The sequence below is a fragment of the Canis lupus genome, chromosome 3 (assembly GCF_048164855.1).
Source record: "Canis lupus baileyi chromosome 3, mCanLup2.hap1, whole genome shotgun sequence".
Taxonomy (NCBI): Eukaryota; Metazoa; Chordata; class Mammalia; order Carnivora; family Canidae; genus Canis; species Canis lupus.
Window position 1 is genome coordinate 41,508,331 of NC_132840.1, and position 21,081 is coordinate 41,529,411.

Consider the following 21,081-nt stretch of genomic DNA (forward strand, 5'->3'; position numbering starts at 1 on the left):
TTGGGTTTTTTTTTTTTTTCCTATTTCATATCTAAGTTTCTCCCTGCTCGAGCCAAAGTGATAAAACACAAAAATCTGCACCACCTAGAATATTACTCCAATAAAATCTCAGGGAGTGACCACTATGGATACTTTGATGAACTGAATTGTGTCCCCTGAGATTTTATATCTAATAAAATCCCCCATTTGACTACATTTAGAGATAGAGCCTTCAAGTAGGTAATTAAGGTTAAATGAGACAATAAGGCTGAGACTCTAAGCCAAAAAGACTGGTATCTTTATAAAAAAGAGAAAAAGATACCAGCACCTCTCTTCTCCTCGTGTAGGAACAAAGAAAAAGCTATGTGAGGGTACAACAAGGTGGCCATCTGCAAAGCAAGAGGCTAGGCTTTGAGAGAGCCAGGAAGGTGAAAGGAAACTGAGTCCCTGCCCTTAATGAGACAGCACAACAAATAGTCCCTCAGATTTTTTTTTTTTTTTTTTTTTAATGATTTACTGGTTATCTATTTCTGGTGTCTACAGGAGGGGGATTTGTTTACTCATCTCAGACCATGTGCTAGAGGTGCAGGCATGACTAGGAGACCTCTCCAGGAACAAAGAAGCTGGTGGGTGCAATTTCCCTCTCCAATCCCCCAGTCTACATACCTACTGGAACCAGCACAACACAAACTCAGCACCTAACTTGCTAAAAGTGCACTGTGCCTCTTCATTCTCCTAGACCTGCCCCCTACAATATGCCCTTGACTAGAACCCATCCAAAGCAGTGCCACAAGTCTGGCAGTGTGCACGCAACCCCAACAGGCACCAGCACCACTCCAATGTGACTGCTACCCTGAAGAAAGGGAAACATAATCACAATAGCAGTCAAATGGCACCAGACAGCTGGTCTGACTGTAAGCCTGTGGCACCAGACAGCTGGCACCAAACAGCTGGTCTGACTGCAAGCCTCATCTGTGGCACCAGACAGCTGTGGCACCAGACAGCTGGTCTGACTGTGGCACCAGACAGCTGGCACCAGACAGCTGGTCTGACTGCAAGCCTCATCCAGCAATGAAAGCTTCTCAGGGGAAACAAAGGGAAATTGCCCTGTAGTTCAGTGCTACTACATGCCTGGTCCTATTCAACCTAAGCCCAAGGCAGCCCCAAACTGGCCCACTAAAAACATAGGAACCAAACCCTGCCTACAACAAGCAATAACAGCTGCTGTAGATGACTGGACTGAAGGCAAAAGCAGCTCAGCCATGATAGCAGGATGCATGCATCACACATAGAAGACCCCCTGAATCACTGGATTCTGGTCAACAGTGGACATTACACCACAGGGACCTACAGGACCTCTTCTTCATAAGGCTGCTAGTTTCAAGAGCAGGAAGCACAGCTGATTTTCCTAACACAGAGACATACACAGAGAGTTAGATAAAATGAGGAAACAGATGAATATGTCCCAAATTAAAAAACAAAACAGGGCAGCCTGGGTGGCTCAACGGTTTAGCGCCGCCTTCGGCCCAGGGTGTGATCCTGGAGACCCGGGATCGAGTCCCATGTTGGGCTCCCTGCATGGAGCCTGCTTCTCCCTCTGCCTGTGTCTCTGCCTCTCTCTCTGTGTGTGTCTCTCATGAATAAATAAAATCTTTAAAAAAAAGACAAAATTACAGCAAGAGAACTAAACAAAACATATAAATAACATGCCCAATTGAGAATTTAAAGAAATAGTAAAAAAAAAAAAAGTCAAAAAAAAAAAAAAGAAATAGTCATAAAGATACTCATGGGACTGGAGAAAAGAGGACATGATCTCAGGGAGACATTCAACAAAGAAAAAGAAAACAAAACAAAACAAAAAATCAGAGATGAAGAACACAGTAAGTGAAATTAAAAATACACCAGACAGAATACATGGCAGAAAACAAGAAGCAGAAGAGATCAGTGACCTGGAGGACAGAGTAATGGAAAGCAATCAAGCTGAATAGAAGAGGGGGAAAAAACTGTAAAAAATGAAAAACGACTTATACAATTCAGTGATATCATAAAGTGTAGTAACATTCATATCATAAGTGTCCCAGAAGAATAGAGAGGAAAGGGGGCAGAAAACTTGTTTGAAGAAATAATAGCTGAAACCTTCCCAAATCTGGGGAAGGAAATAGAAATCCAGACTGAGGAGGCACAGAGAGCTCCTAGCTATATCAACCCAAGGAAGTCCACACCAAGACACATAGTAATTGAAATGGCAAAAGGTAGTGACAGAGAATTCTAAAAGCAGCAAGAGAAAACAATTACATACAAGGAAAATCCCATAAGGCTATCAACTGATTCTTCAGCAGAAACTTTGTAGACCATGGACACCTGGGTGGCTCAGCAGTTGAGCCTTTGGCTCAGGGTGTGATCCCAGGGTCCTGGGATCAAGTCCTGCATCAGGCTCTTCACGGGAAGCCTGCTTCTCCCTCTGCCTGTGTCTCTGCCTTCTCTCTGTGTCTCTCATGAATAAATTTTAAAAAATCTTTAAAAAAAAAAAAAAAAAGAGGGATGCCTGGGTGGCTCAGCGGTTTAGCACCTGCTTTTAAGCCCAGGGCATGATTCTGGAGTCCCAGGATCGAGTTCCACATTGGGCTCCCTGCATGGAGCCTGCTTCTCCCTCTGTCTATGTCTTTGCCCCTCTCTCTCTCTCTGTCTCTCATGAATAAATAAATAAAATATTTTATAAATAAATAAAAGAAACAAACAAACAAGAGGCCAGAAGGGAATAGCATGATATATTCAAAGTGCTGAAACAAAAAAAAACCCTGTCGCCAAGAACACTTTACCCAGCAAGTCTATCTTTCAGAAGAGAATGAGGGTAAAGAGACAAAAGTTAAAAGAATTCATGACCAATAACTACTAAACTAGCCCTATGAGATATGTTAAAGGTGATTCTTTGAGTGGAAAGGAAAGACCATAAGCAGGAGAAAAGTAGGAAGTACAAAAGCAGTGAAATTCAGTGTATCTGTAAAAGTAAGTCAAGGGACTGACAAAGATGTATGGTATGACACCATACACCTAAAAAGGGGGGAGGGGCGTGTAAAGAATGGGTTCAAACTTAAGCAGCCATCAACTTAATACAGACTGCTTATGGATAAGATGTTACACACAAACTTAATTGTATCCACAAACTCAAAACCAGTAATAGAAATGTAAGATATAAAAAGAAAGGAATCCAAGTATATCACTAAAGAAAGCCAGAAAATCATGAAAGAAGTGAGCAAGCAGTGAGGCGGGGTGGCTCAATTAGTTATGCAACCAACTCATGATTTTGGCTCAGGTCGTGACCTCAGGGTCATGAGATCAAGCCTCATGTCAGGCTCTGTATTAGCATAGAGTTTGCTTGAGATTCTCTCTTTCCCCCTCTGTCCCTCCCCTCACTCATGCATGTTCTCCCTCTCTGTCAAATAAATAAATAAATCTTTACCAAAAAAAAAAAAAAAAAAGAAGTGAGCAAAAGAAGGAAGAGAAAGAATATAATGCCAAGCAAAATAACTCAGTTAGTAAAAGACAAAAACTGAATGATTTCATTCACATGTACAATTTAAAAAACAAACAAACGAACAAAAAAAGACACAAACCAAAAGAAAGACTCTCAAGTGTAGAGAACAAACTGATAGTTACCAGAGGGGTGGTAGGTTGGCAGATGGGTGAAATAGGTAAAGGGGATTAAGAGTACACTTATCATGATAAGCACTGAGTAATGTACAGTATTAGTAAATCACTACATTGTACACCTAAAAATAATATAATGCCATTAGTTAACTATGTTAAAACTATAATCTTAAAACTAAATAAAAAAACAAATAAACCACTGACTTTTAAAAGGGTGAATTTTATATGTAAATTATATCATAATAAAGCTATTAAAAAAACAAAAGAAAAAAAAACAAAAAGAAAATCATAAGAACTGATATTAGCTGTCCTGATACTCAAAAGACTCAATGCACTAAAGCACTAACAGGGGTCTAGATAAATCTAACTAAATAAATAGTGCCTTAATTCACAAAGGAAGAAAACTACCCAAGTTATCCAGAGATAGAAGTGGTCTGTCCCTATGAGCTGCTTCTTTTAGAAAGTTCTATGAATTGAAACTTCGTTTAAGTCAGAACCAAAAATAAACTATAATATTAACATGATATAATGAAGAGTATAGTTTATTTTTTTCAATAACTGGGTGCAAAACAATGAGCATGCCTGTTAACCTATGCTTATGCTTTTGAATCCTCGTTTCCTCATTTGTAAAATGAAGAAAATAATGTCTATCTTATACAATTAGACTGAAGACAGGATGAATTAAAATAGAAATTAAAAAAGAGAAAGCACTTGTGAAGAACAAAATTTAAGATAAATCACTTTAATGATGTTAGGTCAAAAGTCATTTAACTATTTTACATAAGGAAAAATATATATACTTCAAAATCTTCACACACACACAAAAAAAAACCCACAAAGCCTACCAGGTGACAAATGTATAATCAACTCTTTAAGGGAAAAGCTACTTTGCCTTTATATTCCCCAAGCCAAGTATAGCAACTGGTAGACACAAGATATTTAGGAAATGCTTTTCAAGTTTTAAGATTAATTATATATAGCTGTGACAAAGAGTCATTTCCACCTGTGAGTCAAAAATGCTCTTAAGCTCAGCTTCATACATCAACTCTAATGCTCAGTAGCATTTAAAATTATGTATAGAAGATCATTCTCAGAAGGGTATTAAAACAAGTACAAAATCTACTGGGATTTTATTATACTAATACTCAAAATACTATTTGAAAAATAAAAGTTAATACCATAAACAAAATAAATACTCACTTGAGTGATAAACATTTTACAAGAAGTCTCTGACCAAAATGCTCTTTGGGCACATCAGGAACACTAAGTCGTTCTATGGGCTCTTCCTACAAATTGACAAGCAACATTAAATGAACATTTTTATATTTCAACCCTTTAAAATTTTTAAGAACTTATTAATCAAATACTTGGAATCTTCACAACTGAGGACATAAAACAAGGACTGATTTACCCTCAATCAGAAGTCATTAGATCCTAAGTGTGCTCGATTCACAGAGGTTATATATTAAGTATAATATATTCACTCAAATAAAAAGTATGTTTTTATTTGAGTGAATATGTTTCAGTTAAGTTTTATTCCCGACAGTATAATAATACTATATGCAATACTTCCAAAATATCTATCTTAATCATCTGCTTCTTTATATCCAAATATCTATACCTCATCTGGTGATGGGTGCAGAGCAAAGAGTTCCTTATGACGATTCGATTTCCTTTGGTCATCATTCTGCCGGTCTATTTCTTCATTAGGAGTTCGGTCAAGTAAATTGGGAAGCAAAGCATCAGGAAGTGAATTTTTCAAGTCAAAAATACTGCAGGCCCAGCTACCCCTTGGAGTATCATCTATTGACATTGAACGTCTTTTAAGATCATCCTGCCATGCAAAACATTAAATAAATTAATGAAGAAATAAAAAAATAAACTACTTTCAAATAATCTCCTTTAGTCATTTAAAAATAAAAATATTACTTGCTCATCCTGGTAGCTGTTGCCATCTGGAGCTTCATCAGATTCAAAGACCTGCTTTGGCAAACCTTTTTGCCTTTCTTTCTGTTTATCTAATGTATTAGGATTAAATCCTGTTCCCAATTTATGATACCTATTCAAAACAAAGTAGTTAAATAAAGATCAGTTTTTAGAAATTTTTCATTTTCACCATTACGTAACGAGCCAACTGTTCTCTGTATTATTTCTTAACATTAATAAGGACACATTCCAGCAGTTTTAATTGTGTTAAACATTTAACCAGAGGTTTAAAAAGATTTCCATTCGGGGCACCTGTGTGACTCAGTCGATTAAGTGTATGCCTTCAGCTTAGGTCATGATCATAGATAGGGTTCTGGGATTGAGCCCTGAGTCAGGCTCTCTGCTCAGGAGGGTGTCTGCTTCTCCCTCTCCCTCTGCTGTTCCCTCTGCTTGACAGAGCTCATGTTTTCTCTCTTGAATAAATAAAATCTTTTAAAAAAAAGAAAGAAAAAGACTTCCACTCAAAGTTCCTTTATTCCAACTAGAGAGCAGATTAGAAGATTCCAAAAGTAAGTCATATTCTCCTTTCCACAACAACCATGTATTATTTTTTTTAGATTTATTTATTTATTTATTCATGAGAGACACACAGAGAGAGAGAGAGAGAGAGGCAAAGATACAGGCAGAAGGAGAAGCAGGCGCCATGCAGAGAGCCCCACGTGGGACTCGATCCCGGGACTCTAGGATCACGCCCTGAGCTGAATGCGGCACTAAACCGCTGAGCCACCCAGGCTGCCCACAACCATGTATTTTTAACATAAGTTGTACTTCCAAGTCAGATAATTTTTTTCTTTTCAGTAAAAAGGATAGGAAGCAAGGTTAAAGAATAAATTGAGAGAGTAGAAAATATATACTGCATTCATAACAATGTAAATTTTTAAAAGGTAGAAAAATAAAAAGCACTGAATCTTAAAATTTCAAATAGCCAAAAAAAGTTCCTTGTGTCATTATATATAAAAGATCTTAAACAAGCTAAAACTGCAGACTTTTTTAAAAAATTTTTTTAAAGATTTTATTTATTTACTCATGAGAGACACAGAGACACAGAGGCAGAGACATAGGCAGAAGGAGAAGCAAGCTCCATGCAGGGAGCCCGATGTGGGGCTTGATCCTGGGACTCCACAATCATGCCCTGAGCCGAAGGCAGATGCTTAACTGCTGAGCTACCCAGGCATCTCAAAGCTGCAGACTTTTAAATGGGAAAACAGTAAGATCTATACCATTGTATACATATATCACTTAACATATACTGCTACATAATATATATGTCAGACTTAGAATTAACTCTTAAATTAAGGTAAGCTTCTTTCCTAAAAATCCAATATCCAAGAGCATTAAACAGACACTAAGATCAAAGAGTGATTATTATTCCACACCTCATACAGTCCCACTGGGGAAAATTTTAATTGGAACAAAAATAATTATGATTACTAGATAATGATACGGTTCTTGTCACCAGTGAATTTATGAAGTAGTAAAGAATCACACTTGATATGAATCATTCATATTGTGTCTTGTTCCTAAAGATATTAAAACAGCAGCTACACGATGTTCATATCACAGGGTAATCACAAAGTGAAAGAAAGCATTTTTCTCTAGAAGAACTAAAATAAAGATACTCATAGTAACATGAAAGGTTTTATTCAAAAGTCGATGTTTTAATCTTTCATGAAATGTTTAAAGGGCCTTATTTTGTGAAGTTGTATGTCTAAGCTACTCTAAAAAACCAGAAATGTGTTGAATTCTGCCTCCTTTATGACCTAAAATATTGACAGTATAAAATTCACAGGAGCTTAGAAGAATGACATGATTCATGATCAATACTCTTCTGAATCATCCACTCTGACCTCTAGTTGGTTGCTATAAGGCTCTACGTGATTACCCATCCAACCCCCCCCCCATATACACCACCATTGCTATGACCGCATATCCTGGCATCCTGTCCCTCATTTATTCTATTCCAGCCACGCTGACCTCTTTGCTATTCCCTGACCATTCCTAGCATGTTTCTAGTATAGAGGCTTTGCATGTGCTCTTCTTCCCTCTGCCTAATACACTCCTCCCCCAGATATGCAAAGGCCTCACTCCTTACTTTCTTCAGGTCTTTGCTCAAATTCACCTTGTCTCTAAGGTCTCTTCTGATTAATTTACAAGGTAGGAAATTTAGTCCCATTTCTTGGCTCTCATTATCCCCCTCACTCTACTTTTTTTTCCTCCATAAGAGTTACCTCTACCATACCTATTAATATTTATCTGTGTTTGTTTATTGTCCATTGCCCTCATCCCCAAATAGAAAGTAAGCTCCATGAGGGCAGGGAATTGGTTTTGTTGACTGCTGTTTCATCACTGCTTAGCATAGTGCCTGGCACATACCAGACTCTCAGAAAGTATTTGTTGAGTATTTGAATGAGTGAAGTACTTTCTGTCCCTTTATCCTGATGTGCTGCATTACAGAAGAATGGTGTGGTTTCATCTTATGGCTTATTATTCCACTCTTCAGTCACATCCACTTCGCCATTAAGCCCATCTGCTGAGTTTTTAATATTTTTTCACTGAATAAAATATTAATTTCCAAAGACAACTGGTTTATTTTTTTTTTTTAATTTTTATTTATTTATGATAGTCACACACAGAGAGAGAGAGAGAGGCAGAGACACAGGCAGAGGGAGAAGCAGGCTCCATGCACCGGGAGCCCGACGTGGGATTCGATCCCGGGTCTCCAGGATCGCGCCCTGGGCCAAAGGCAGGCGCTAAACCGCTGCGCCACCCAGGGATCCCAGACAACTGGTTTATATGTCTGCCATATCCTTTCACATCTCCTTAAGGATATTAATTACACTATGGGTCTTGATCTGTGTTCTCTCAACTACTGCCAACTTTAAATTGTCAGTTCTATTATTTGTCGATTGATAATTCTCTTTGAAGCACGCTGGTTTTCATCAAACAGTTGGCAAATCTGGGTGCTATGCTCCTTTTTAAATCTGTAACCCCATATCTACCTGCAAACACCATATGTGTTTGCTCAGCCCATATCCGGTGACTACAGAGAAGAGGCAATCATGCTGCTGGGCAGAATCTGCTAGTATCTACTGTTCCGGGTATGAGGGCCTCCTCCATCTTCCAAGGCATGCCCACCCTGAGCACTGTATTATCAGCTCAAGCCCCCATAATCACTGCTCTAAAAAAAAAAAGGCAGATAGCTCTGCAGCCACTCCTGTGCAAACATGGTACAGGGGTCAGAGTACCCAAATGTCCAACAGTTACCTCAGGTCCCCTTTCCATTGTGTGAATTCACTGCTTCTGAGCGTACAACCCTATTGAGGTTTTTTTATTTATCTTCTCCTCAAATTATTCTGTACTGTGGTTTTCTCTTATGTTCCAATCACACCCTATCTTCTATTTTTCAGGGATACTTTAAAACCTGTAGCCCAAAAGTACCCCTTTTGCCATTTACTGCTGTAAATGATAAATAATATCTGATGTAAAGAAAAAATTTAAGCATTAGAATCTGATGCTCCGGGCAGCCCGGGCAGTTCAGCGGTTTGGCACCGCCTTCAGCCCAGGGCCTGATTCTGGAGACCCTGGAGATCGAGTCCCGCGTCGGGCTCCCTGCATGGAGCTTGCTTCTCCCTCTGCCTGTCCTCTGCCTCTCTTCTCTCTCTCTCTCTCTCTCTCTCTCTCTCTCTCTCTCTGTCTCTCATGAATAAATAAATAAAATTAAAAAAAAAAAAAAAAGAATCTGATGCTCCAGGTTCTAATCCAGACTATCCCACTTTCTGGCTGTAGGACCTCAAAGACATTACTTAACTACTCTGAGCCTGAGCTACGTTATCTGTTGGAATTCTGAGATGAGTGCCAATTGCCCAATAAAATGCCCAACACGTAGTAAGTACCCAAAAATGCTAACAACCTTACCATCTTGCCTAAAGCAAGGTCAGCAATCCCATGATGAGAACTAAGTAGCACACTCCATGATTCTGAGATTAATGTTTTGCAACTAATCTCTTTATATTAAGATTTCTGATTAGAAGTTTCCAACATACATGTATAGAGGTAAAGACTTTTGAGTTATCTGATAGAAGAACAGTTTTCTTCAGTAATGCCAAAAATCTAGCTACTGAATTACTTATCAAAATTTTAAGTTCATAAAAACAGCTCTTCTTTATAAAGGGTAGCAGACTGTGCTTTTATTAGGTCACACTAAAACTAAAAAGCATGTCAGCAGTATCCCCAAGTGATGCATAGCACAATATTAAACCCAGTGAAATAAGACGGCTGCCATAAAGGCAAAACAATAAGCAAAGGATACATCACCATTTCTAGTACAATTTAGCATACACAACTTCATTTGTGAAAACAATGTCATAACAGAATTCTTCACTACTTCAATCATTATATTGCATTTAGAAAAATAAACTAAAAATTTTCAGTATGAAGACTCTTCAGTATGTAAATTAAAAATAGCAAAGGAAACTTACCTTTTGCTCTTAACCTGACTTGATATCTCAAACACCATCCATTAGAAAAAGAAATTTTGTGGTAGAACAAAATATTACTTTTTAAAAATATTTACCTGATTCAAACACCTATAAATAAGGACCTATTAATAAAGGGTGGAAACCTTTCAAACAGCTTGATCTAGAAAGCTGGCTATTCCATTTAACTATTTAAGTTTCAACAAACTGGATTCTTTTGAATACAAATTATTCATCAATACCTACTCATTTTTTCCCAAAAAATTAGATTATAAATTATTATAATTATATATTACTAGTTATTAATGGTCAGTGACAATATAGAAATACTACTGATAAGCCTATTATCTTATAAGGAAAGTTAAGTAAATGTAGGCAGCAATAGTTGTAGAACTCCTAAGGAGAAAATATCTATATACAAAAGTTTCTTCTTAAAAAAAAAAAAAAAAAAAAAAAGTTCTTCTTTTGCTTCTTCAGCAATTTTTTTAAATGAATGTTCAGGTCTCATAATTATTATTAATCTACCTTAATCCATTTCTAGATCCTACTCAGCATTTTTAATGTTATAATAAACATATAACTTACTTTCTGATCACAATCGCCCAGTCCTCTGTATAACTTCTTATACAATCTCTAACATGTGGATCCATCTCACTATTTTAAAAAAGAACAAAAAACGATAAATAAAAAATAAATAAAAAAAGAACATACATTTGTAATTTAGTAAGGAAAGCAATGATGTTTGTGAATTTGGTTGCTTCCGTTCTTGTTCATATAATAGGAAACAACATCACCATATGATAGGATCTGAATAAAATCAAGGAAGGAAGCCTTTCCACAGTAACACTAAAACCAAAAATAGGTAGATAATCTCCTTACCTTTCTTCAGGTACAGCTGACACAAGGGTTCTGCAGTCCCTAGGACTATAAACAACTTCAATATCATCTGGAGGGAACTCAATCAAATCCCTCAATGGCCCAGCATCCACACCTAAAGGATGAGTACTGAGGTATTCCTCCAAATCCACTGGATCCACTGCTTCAGTAAGGGGCACCTTTATAAAGAGTAGTGGGTGTGAGAGGTGGGTAGAAAGGGAGAGGTGGATGTAACAATTTTAAAACTCTAAGCAAAGGAAATTTGTTTTAAAAAATATACGTTTTTAACCTAGTTATTTCTAAAATGTCAGCAAAGATTCATTTGGCCAGATGCACTAAAGAAACCACAAGGTGTCGGCCTTCTTATATTTGTTTATGCTTTTGAGTCAATACTCATCTCACTTCCCCTCACATAAAATCAGTAAAGATAATTAACAGTTTTAGAATATTTTATGGTTACAAAATGCTCATTAGGATTCTTTTTTTCTTTTATATATCTTTGGAATTGTCATTCCTAAGTTTATAAGCAGTGCTTTTACTTTATTTGATGTTATTTATTGTTGAGTATTCTAGTAAAAATATATAACCAGTCCATGGTAGGCTGAAAATGGCCTCCAAAGATTTCTACATCTCAATCACGGACCTTACATGGTAAAATAAATACATACATACATACATACATACACACAAATAAAAGAATATTTGAACATGATTAAGGATCTTAAAATGAGGACATTATCCTGGATTATATGAGTGGGTCCTAAGCACAATCATAAATATCCTCATATGGAGATACAAGGAGTTTGGGCCACACAGAGGAGAAAGCCAGAAGACACAGCAAAGAGACATGCTAAGATTTGGGCCTTAAAGATAGAAGAGATACAGCCTGAAGCAGCCACCAGATCTGGACAAGGCATGGAACAGATTCTGAAGGGAGCCTCTGAAGGGACTGTGACCTCACCAAAACCCAGATTGCTGACCACCGATATCATTCTGGGCTCCAGCACTGTGAGAAGATAAATTCCTGTTGTTTTAAGCTGCACAGTCTGCGGTACTTTGTTCCAGCAGCCATGAGAAACTGATACGCAGGATCCCTGGGTGGCGCAGTGGTTTGGCGCCTGTCTTTGGCCCAGGGCACGATCCTGGAGACCCAGGATCGAATCCCACGTCGGGCTCCCAGTGCATGGAGCCTGCTTCTCCCTCTGCCTATGTCTCTGCCTCTCTCTCGCTCTGTGACTATCATAAATAATAAATAAAAAATTTAAAAAAAAAAAAAAGAAACTGATACGCAGACTCTATGAAAAGTATCTATTAGCAATAATAGAATATTCACAGAATTCCTTAGCCAAGCTGAAATTATACATTTTAATAAGATACACTACCTCTTATCTAACACCAGAAAAAAATATTCAAGCAAAATTATGAAGTTATATAACAAATGTGCACTTGTGGACCAATGATAATAATAACATGTAATTTCTCAAGATGTTCAACCAGGTAAAAACAGAGACACTATTTGTGTTATGAAAAAGAAGGTGCTTTGGGATCCCTGGGTGGTGCAGGGGTTTGGCGCCTGCCTTTGGCCCAGGGCGCGATCCTGGAGACCCGGGATCGAATCCCACATCGGGCTTCCGGTGCATGGAGCCTGCTTCTCCCTCTGCCTGTGTCTCTGCCTCTCTCTCTTTCTCTCTCTGTGACTATCATAAATAAATAAACATTTAAAAAAAAAAAAAAAAAAGAAGGTGCTTTAATCTATGCTGCTTTGGACTGAACAACCACTGACAGGTAAAGCAACATTTTAAAGATAGTTAAGTAAAATAATAAATGACTGGCACACCATAACACTCAAAATATAGCTGCTATTATCTTTATATGCTTTCTCATTCAAACCTCTCCCAAAACCTGTAAGTTAGAGATAATTAGTATTTCAATTCTACAAAGAAAGGCATTTGTGCTCAAAGACAAACAACTCCTGAAAATGAAATAGCCACAAATGGTAGTGCAAAATTTAAAAATGGATCTTCAAGCTCTACAATTCAAGATTTTTCTCTCATAAGCATCCTACCTTACTTATTCTCTCAAGTACATCATATACTATCACGATGTATAGCGTATACATCATATACTATCCCTGTTCCTAAAACAGGGAAAGAAGCAATTCAGTAGGGAAACAATATTCTTCAACCATAATTGCTGAAAAAACTGGCTATCTATACGGGGGGTTGGGGGGGATGAATCTCAATTCTTACATCACAATATACACAAAATTAAAATTGAGATGGATCAGGGACTCAAATATAAATACTAAACACCATTAAAATTCAACATCTAGCCTAGGAGAATGTCTTTATGATTTGGGAGCAAGCAAACATTTCCAAGACATGACATAGAAATAATCATAAAAGAAAAATCTGATACATCAAAAGACAGTTAAGAAAATGAATAGGCAGGGATGTCTGGGTGGCCAGCGGTTGAGCGTCTGCTGTCAGCTCAGGGCATGATCCTGGAGTCCAGGATAGAGTCCTGTATTGGGCTCCTTGCAGGGAGCCTGCTTCTCCCTCTGCCTATGTCTCTGCCTCTCTCTCTCTCTCTATGCCTCTCATGAAATAAAAAAATAAAATCTCAAAAAAAAAAAAAAAAAAGAAAGAAAAGAAAAGAAAATGAATAGGCAAGCCACACTAAGAGGAAATATTCACAAAACATATTTAACAAGAGACTGGTGCCTAGAATATATAAAGAAGTCCTACATCTCAATAATTTATTTAAGAGGACAAACCACCCTCTTAAATAAATGCAAGAGGGGGTTGACAAAACATTCACACAGGAAGATACAGAAACAGCCAGTTAGCACATAAAAAAATGTTCAACATGAAAAGTCATTAGGACATACTTCCACTTCTGGAAGGATGAAGTAGACCTACTTTTCCCTATTCTTCCCACTAATTGTAACTATAAATCCTGGACAGTCAATATAAAATAAACATCTGAAGATTCTAAAAAGTAGAGAAAAAAGGCAAATCAGTAGGGACCTTGGGACCCAAGGAATGGCACAACAACGAGTTACCTAAATTTCTTTTTGCTGTAGGTAACTCCACACTTGGAACTAGAAAAGCTCACAAACCAGAAACACCAAGGAACATGGCATGGGGTGGGTTGTGGGGGAACTCTAACAAAACCCTCTTCTCCCCAGCCGTTAGACAAAGAGAGGGGAAGCACAGCAAAACAGAAAAGTTTTAGACAATAACCATACTATTTCAGCAGAACACTATATAAAAAAGTGTGGACCCACCCACATCTACACAAGCATGGCCAAGTGAAAAGCTAGACTTCACCCTCACAAAGCTGTAACAAGGCATCCAACACTCCCCACCAAGCATGGTATCAAAGAAGTCACAGTGGGGAACTGGGATGTTCATACCTACTAGAAGGTATGAGCCTCCCACCTCCACAGTGTCAGTGGAGATCACACAGGGACATCTATGCAGTAATAACACAGCACTTCTTCCTCTTACTACTGGGATAATATCTGAGGTGGTCTCCATAATACAGTAAAAGGTAAAGGGACAGAAAGGTACATAAAATTTCTAAACTTCAATCAAACTGGTAAAATGTCAACACTGGTTTTGTGATGTTATGTAAATACCTAAGAAACCACTTAAAAAGCTATACAAAGATATGCACTCAACAACACTACAAATAGATCAAAATGGAGTTCTAAAAAATGTTCAGGTAACCCACAGAAAACAGGAAAAAAGAAAACAGAAAAAAAAACAGAAAGAACAAAAAATAAAATAACAGACTAAGGGATCCCTGGGTGGCGCAGCGGTTTGGCGCCTGCCTTTGGCCCAGGGCGCGATCCTGGAGACCCGGGATCGAATCCCACGTCGGGCTCCCGGTGCATGGAGCCTGCTTCTCCCTCTGCGTATGTCTCTGCCTCTCTCTCTCTCTCTCTCTCTCTCTGTGTGACTATCATAAATAAATAAAAATTTAAAAAAAAAAAAATAACAGACTAAAACACTAGCAAAACCAATAATAACATTAAATGTAAATGGTCTACATAAACCAATTAAAAGAGAAGGGCAGAGTGAATTTAAAAGTATGACCTACCTATATAATATACAAAAAATTCACTTCAAATAGGACATATAAGGAATTTGAAAACAGAATGGGAAAAGTATGGTATATTATTGAGTCTGAATATAGACAAATCTCTGAAGAAATGCTAAGTGTAATAAGCCACAGACAAAAAGACAAATATTGTATGATTGTACTTTATAAGGTACACAGAATAGACAAATTTATAGACACAGAAATAGAATAAAGGTTGCTAGGGACTGTTAGGAGGAGGCAACCAGGAGTTGTTTAATGGGTACAAGGTTTCTGTCTGGGATAAAGAAAAATTTTCTGGAAATGGATAGCAGTTATGGATAGCAATGGTGATGGTTACACAATATTGTGAATGCACTTAATGCCACTAAATTGTACACTTAGAAGTGGTTAAATGATAAATTTTATTATATACATATTACCACAAAATAGATGACAGACATAGATATACTGAAGTGAAATTTCTTTAAAGATTTATTTATTTATTCATGAGAGACACAGAGAGAGAGAGAGAGGCAGAGGCAGAAGCAGGCTCCATGCAGGGAGCCTGATGTGGGACTCGATCCCAGGACCCCGGGATCATAGCCTGAGCCCAAGGCAGATGCTCAACTGCTGAGCCACCCAGGTGCCCCTGAAGTGAAATTTTTGAAACACTTTTTAAGTCAACATTTCTCGACCCAGATATTACTTCTAGGGCAGCATGCCTTTCAGGATTTGAAGTGTCACAAATGAATATTCAATGAAATAATGACAAAAGGTGAAAGTATTTGCATATGTCTAATTCAAAATTAATCTTTCCTCAAAGAATGACCAACCATACCATGAGTACGTCTTAGGGTACGGAAGGAGGCTATGACACTTTCTTAGAAATACTAAATATAGGATAAACAATCTTGCCTCTCAAACTCACACAGATTACTGGCTTTCTAGATGTGATGTTAGCTAGACTTGGATCACAAAAACAAATTTATTTTGCTAAAACTACCTCCCCTCCCTCTGATGCCCATCAGAGACAGCTGCTTGGGTCAGTCTTGAAATGTTATGATGAGCTAATTTAACTATAAATTATTTTGAAGACTCCAAGGAAAGATTCTATATTTATGAACCAAGGGAAGAGACTGTAACGTGATTTTATAAAAGAAAGTGGCTGGGCAATATGCAGGGTTAAAGAGTGATGAGAAGCAATAGTGAAGCACTACAGAATATCCAATAGGCAATATTAAAATACCTTCTTCAACAATCATTGTGTTGGAATTTGGCTGACATGTTCAGTGTTAAGATCTTTCAATCCTTTTTGGTATGCCATCAAAAATTCTGGTATTTGATTAGAGGGTATTTTGGGCTGAGGGACAGGAGGATAAAGGGTAATAGCTAAAGAGTTTCTTTTTTGAGGTAACAAAAATGTTCTAGGGGTGCCAGGTGGCTCAGTTGGTTGGGTGCCTGCCTTCAGATCAGGTCATAATCCCGAGATCCTGGGATCAAGCCCCAAGTTGGGCTCTCTGTTGTCTCTCCCTCTGTGCTCCCCTTTGCTTGTGTTCTCTCTCACTCCTTCTCTCAAATAATTTTTTTAAAAAAAAATTTTTTTAAGAAATGTTCTAAATTGACTGTGGGGACAATTGTATTATATAATCTGTGAATACATTAAATACACTGATTTGTAAATTAAATGGGTGAATTGTTTGGCATGTGAATTAAAACTCAATAATGTCGTTAAAAAAAGTTAAACCAAAAAAAAAAAAAAAAAGTTAAACCAGGGACACCTGGGTATCTTGGCGGTTGAGTGTCTGCCTTCAGCTCAGGGCATGATCCCGGGATCTCAGATTGAGTCCTGCATCAGGCTGCCTGCAGGGAGCCTGCTTCTCCCTCTGCCTATGTCTCTGCCTCTCTCTCTCCCTGTATCTCTCATGAATAAATAAATCTTTTAAAAAAAAAAAGTTGAGGGAAGAAGAAACTGCTTCAATTGTTTTTGTTTTGTTTTTTTAATTTTTATTTTATTTTATTTATGATAGACACATAGTGAGAGAGAGAGAGAGAGAGAGAGGCAGAGACACAGGCAGAGGGAGAAGCAGGCTCCATGCACCGGGAGCCCGACGTGGGATTCGATCCCAGATCTCCAGGATCGCGCCCTGGGCCAAAGGCAGGCGCGAAACCGCTGCGCCACCCAGGGATCCCTGTTTTTGTTTTAACACAAGTGATCAAAGACCAAATTCTATCTGTGGATTTTATATACATCCCCATTTGAATAACCCAACTACAAAAAGATATTTATCAGATAAGCAAGGAAATTTAGCATGTATTAGATATTAGATGATACCAAGGAATTACCATTAATTTTGTTAAGTCTGGTAACACCATTATGGTTAAGAAAATATCAGTGTTTATACTTGCCTTTCTATTTCTGTATATGTTTAAAGATTCCCATAATTTAAAAAGTACTTTATCAGGGATCCCTGGGTGGCTCAGCGGTTAAGCGCCTGCCTTCAGCCCAGGGCGTGATCCCAGAGACCCGAGATCAAATCCCACGTCGGGCTCCCTGCATGGAGCCTGCTTCTCTCTCTGCCTGTGTCTCTGCCTCTCTCTCTCTCTCTCTCCCATTAATAAATAAATAAAATCTTAAAAAAAAAATGTACTTTATCAAAGAGAATACAAGAAGACAAACTGAAGTCAGCAAGCTCTGACAATCCTTTGAAGGAACTGTATTGCAAAGTAGAGCAAAAAAATACCAGAGGCTGGGGACAGGTAGAAAAGTAGGGCAAAAGAGAAGGACTTTTCTTAAGTGGGAGAAATAACAGCATGTTTGCATACTGATGGGAATGATAGGGTAAACAGAGAGGAAAGGTGATAAAAGGAAGAGAGGATTACTGTATTTCAATAACTGAGAGAAGGAGGAATTGATTAATGCCTCCACTTGTTCACTAGTGGTTCATCCAAAGTAACAGGTGAACATAGACTACATGGATACAGATGACAATCAGTGAATACACATGGTGGTAGGAGTATATGGAAGTTTTATTCTGACTGCTTCAATTTTCACAAGTGCAATATGAAGCCAAGTCATCTTAGGAATAAAAATGGAAAAGAAAAAAAAAATGGGAAAGAGTGATTAGGGGTTAAGAGTAAGGAGGCATGATGGGCAGCCCGGGTGGCTCAGCAGTTTAGCGCCGCCTTCAGCCTAGGGCCTGATCCTGCAGATCCAGGATCGAGTCCCACATCGGGCTCCCTGCCTGAAGCCTGGTTCTCCCTCTGCCACACGCTCTCTCTCTCTCTCTCTCTCTCTCATTAATAAATAAATAATCTTAAAAAAAAAAAAAAGTAAGGAGGCATGAAAGAAGTCAACTAAAATAGTGGGGAAATGAATGAACTAGGAAAATATACTATTTGTTTGGAAATGTTAAGGCCTTTGTGAGTAAGTGGTCATAAACTGAGACCAGTCCGTGGGATTACATTTTTCTCCAGCTACACAGCTGTACGAGTATAAATAGTGGTATATTTTTAATTCATATTCTTACTATAACTAGCAAGTATCAGGTTTTTGGTTTGTTTGTTTGTTTAGATTTTATTTATTTATTTGAGGGAAAGAGAGCAGAGGTGGGGGAGCCCGGGGGCAGTCAGAGAAAGAGGGAGAAGAAGTAGACTCTGCCCCTCTCTCTCTGTCTCTCATGAATAAATAAATAAAATATTTTTTTAAAACAAGGTGTTTTTTTTAAATTATTATAACGCTGGGTGGCTCAGTGGGTTAAGCATCTGACTCTTGATACCAGCTCAGGTCATGACCTCAGGGTCATGAGATGGAGGCCAGTATTGGAGAGTATTTGGGATTTTTTCTTTCCCTATCCCTCTGCATCTCCCCGCCAATCCCGTACTCGTGCTCTCTCTTTAAAACCTGATTATTCTCAAAAAAAAAAAAAAAAAAAAAAAAAACCTGATTATTCTCATGCCAGTTTTTTTTTTTAAGACTTTATTTATTCATGAGAGACACAGAGAGAGAGAGAGGCAGAGACACAGGCAGAGGGAGAAGCAGGCTCCATGCAGGGAGCCCGACATGGGACTCGATCCCTGTTCTCTAGGATCACGCCCTGGGCTGAAGGCGATGCTAAACCACTGAACCACCTGGGCTACCTATCATGCCAGTTTCTTAATAAGAATACATATGTTTATGTCTCTGACACAATAACTGGTTAAGTCAACGATTCAATAACTGTATATTCCCTTCTATTAAAGGAGACAGATAATACTACAAATCTACATAATTAATATTTCCTTCAATACCTATTTCTAGAATAGACCCCTAAATTTTCCTGTAATGTATAACCTTAGATCTGGGAAGTCTCAACTATAAAATTCTAGAATTGATAAATCCCGAATATAAAGTTTCAGAGTTAACTACAAAATCAATACCTTTATTACACCTCCTGACAGTCTTCCCAACTCAAATTTCAGGAAAGAAAGGAGTAGGAACAAATAAAATTATGAGACTAGTGATGGGACCCAATCCACTGGCTCTTGCCTTTCCACGTTTTTTTCATGGCCTCATCAGTAATGCACCAGTAACATCCCATATTTTAAATATGTTACTTACTGTGGTATGATGGGATATATTGCCAACAATGTTGAGGTTTTTGAGTAGTTGAGGAGAACCGCTGTATTGTCCAGAGATCTGCTTCCTGACTTCAGCAGCCACAGTTCTATAACAAAGTAAGTAAATATATTATTAAAAAAGAAAACAACCAAGTTAAAAATGGAAGGAAACTAAGTATATTAAATATTCATTTAAAAACCACCAAAATCTCAGAGTAACAATAGGGCCACAAATTCAGAGATATTTTAGTAAGTACTGCCTATAATTACAGAACATCTTTAGGCTGATGTAGGATGCAAAAGTGACAGCCAACTTACAGAAGGCTTTTCTTTTTTATTTATTTATTTTTTTTTTTTTGGCTTTTCTTTTTTAATGATTTTATTTATTTATTCATGAGAGACAGACATAGGCAGAGGGAGAAGTAGGCTCCATGCAGAGAGCCTGATGTGGAGCTCGACCCTGGGACTCCGGGATCACGCCCTGAGCCAAAGGCAGAATCTCAACCACTGAGCCACCCAGGCATCCCCAGAAGGCTTCTTTTATATCTGGTATTTCTGGAAACATACTTTGGTTTACAACATAGCAGGAAGCTATAATAAGATATATACTAAAATGTATACATCTTAAGCATATAAAATTCTAAAATATTTTATAAACAAAGAATTAGAAAGAAAAAAAGTCTTCTTTCCTGTCTTTTTTTTTTTTTTAAGTTTTTTTTTTTTTTTTTTTTTTATGATAGACACACAGTGAGAGAGAGAGGCAGAGACACAGGCAGAGGAAGAAGCAGGCTCCACGCACCGGGAGCCCGACAAGGGATTCGATCCCAGGTCTCCAGGATCGCGCCCTGGGCCAAAGGCAGGCGCTAAACCGCTGCGCCACCCAGGGATCCCTCTTCTTTCCTTTCTAATACCACTAGCTCCTTATTCATGTCCCGAAAAACTAAAACTATTCCTTATTTTTACTTAACTATTAGAAAATGTCCTTAATACTCTGCCATTAATGGCTTTCCATAATCTGACCCTAATCACCTTTCCAGCCTTGCATGTCCTTTCCCAAATTCTTGTCAGCGAACATAAACTGATTCCTACAAAGCTGTTTCTCTTCTGTATCCACAAATTCAATTCTTATCTAGTTTTAAAGGGAAAACTCAAATGTCAACACCTGCATACAAACTTCTTAGCTCACCAACTAAAAATAATACCACCATTCATTAAAACTCTTAGAACAACAAAAAAAAACCTCTTAGAACATTTATAATCTAATCCACTTTCCTCCTTCCTATTTTTCCATAGTTCATATATGCTCCGTATAAACAGAGGCAGTGATTTCGTTCGTCCTTGTTTTCCCTAAAATATTTAGCATGCAGCAGTCAAAACAAGTGACTGATTGGTCCTATGAAATATACAGTATTAATGACCTTTCTGACAAATG

At 37.9% G+C, this 21,081-nt stretch overlaps 1 protein-coding gene across 9 annotated transcripts in view; it reads right to left on the reverse strand.

Moving 5' to 3' along the window:
• DOCK7 (dedicator of cytokinesis 7) overlaps positions 1-21,081 on the reverse strand; it is a 219,588-nt gene that overhangs the window by 170,924 nt on the left and 27,583 nt on the right. For 8 of the 9 annotated variants that reach the window (XM_072820523.1, XM_072820525.1, XM_072820522.1 and 5 more), the window contains 6 exons: positions 19,651-19,756; positions 10,968-11,143; positions 10,674-10,742; positions 5,557-5,686; positions 5,249-5,461; positions 4,828-4,913 (listed from right to left, as the gene is read on the reverse strand). In XM_072820523.1, the coding sequence (XP_072676624.1) occupies positions 4,828-4,913; positions 5,249-5,461; positions 5,557-5,686; positions 10,674-10,742; positions 10,968-11,143; positions 19,651-19,756 (780 nt within the window). Of the gene's footprint in view, positions 1-4,827; positions 4,914-5,248; positions 5,462-5,556; positions 5,687-10,673; positions 10,743-10,967; positions 11,144-19,650; positions 19,757-21,081 lie in introns of those variants that run through there. The other variant, XM_072820530.1, reaches the window with a different exon arrangement.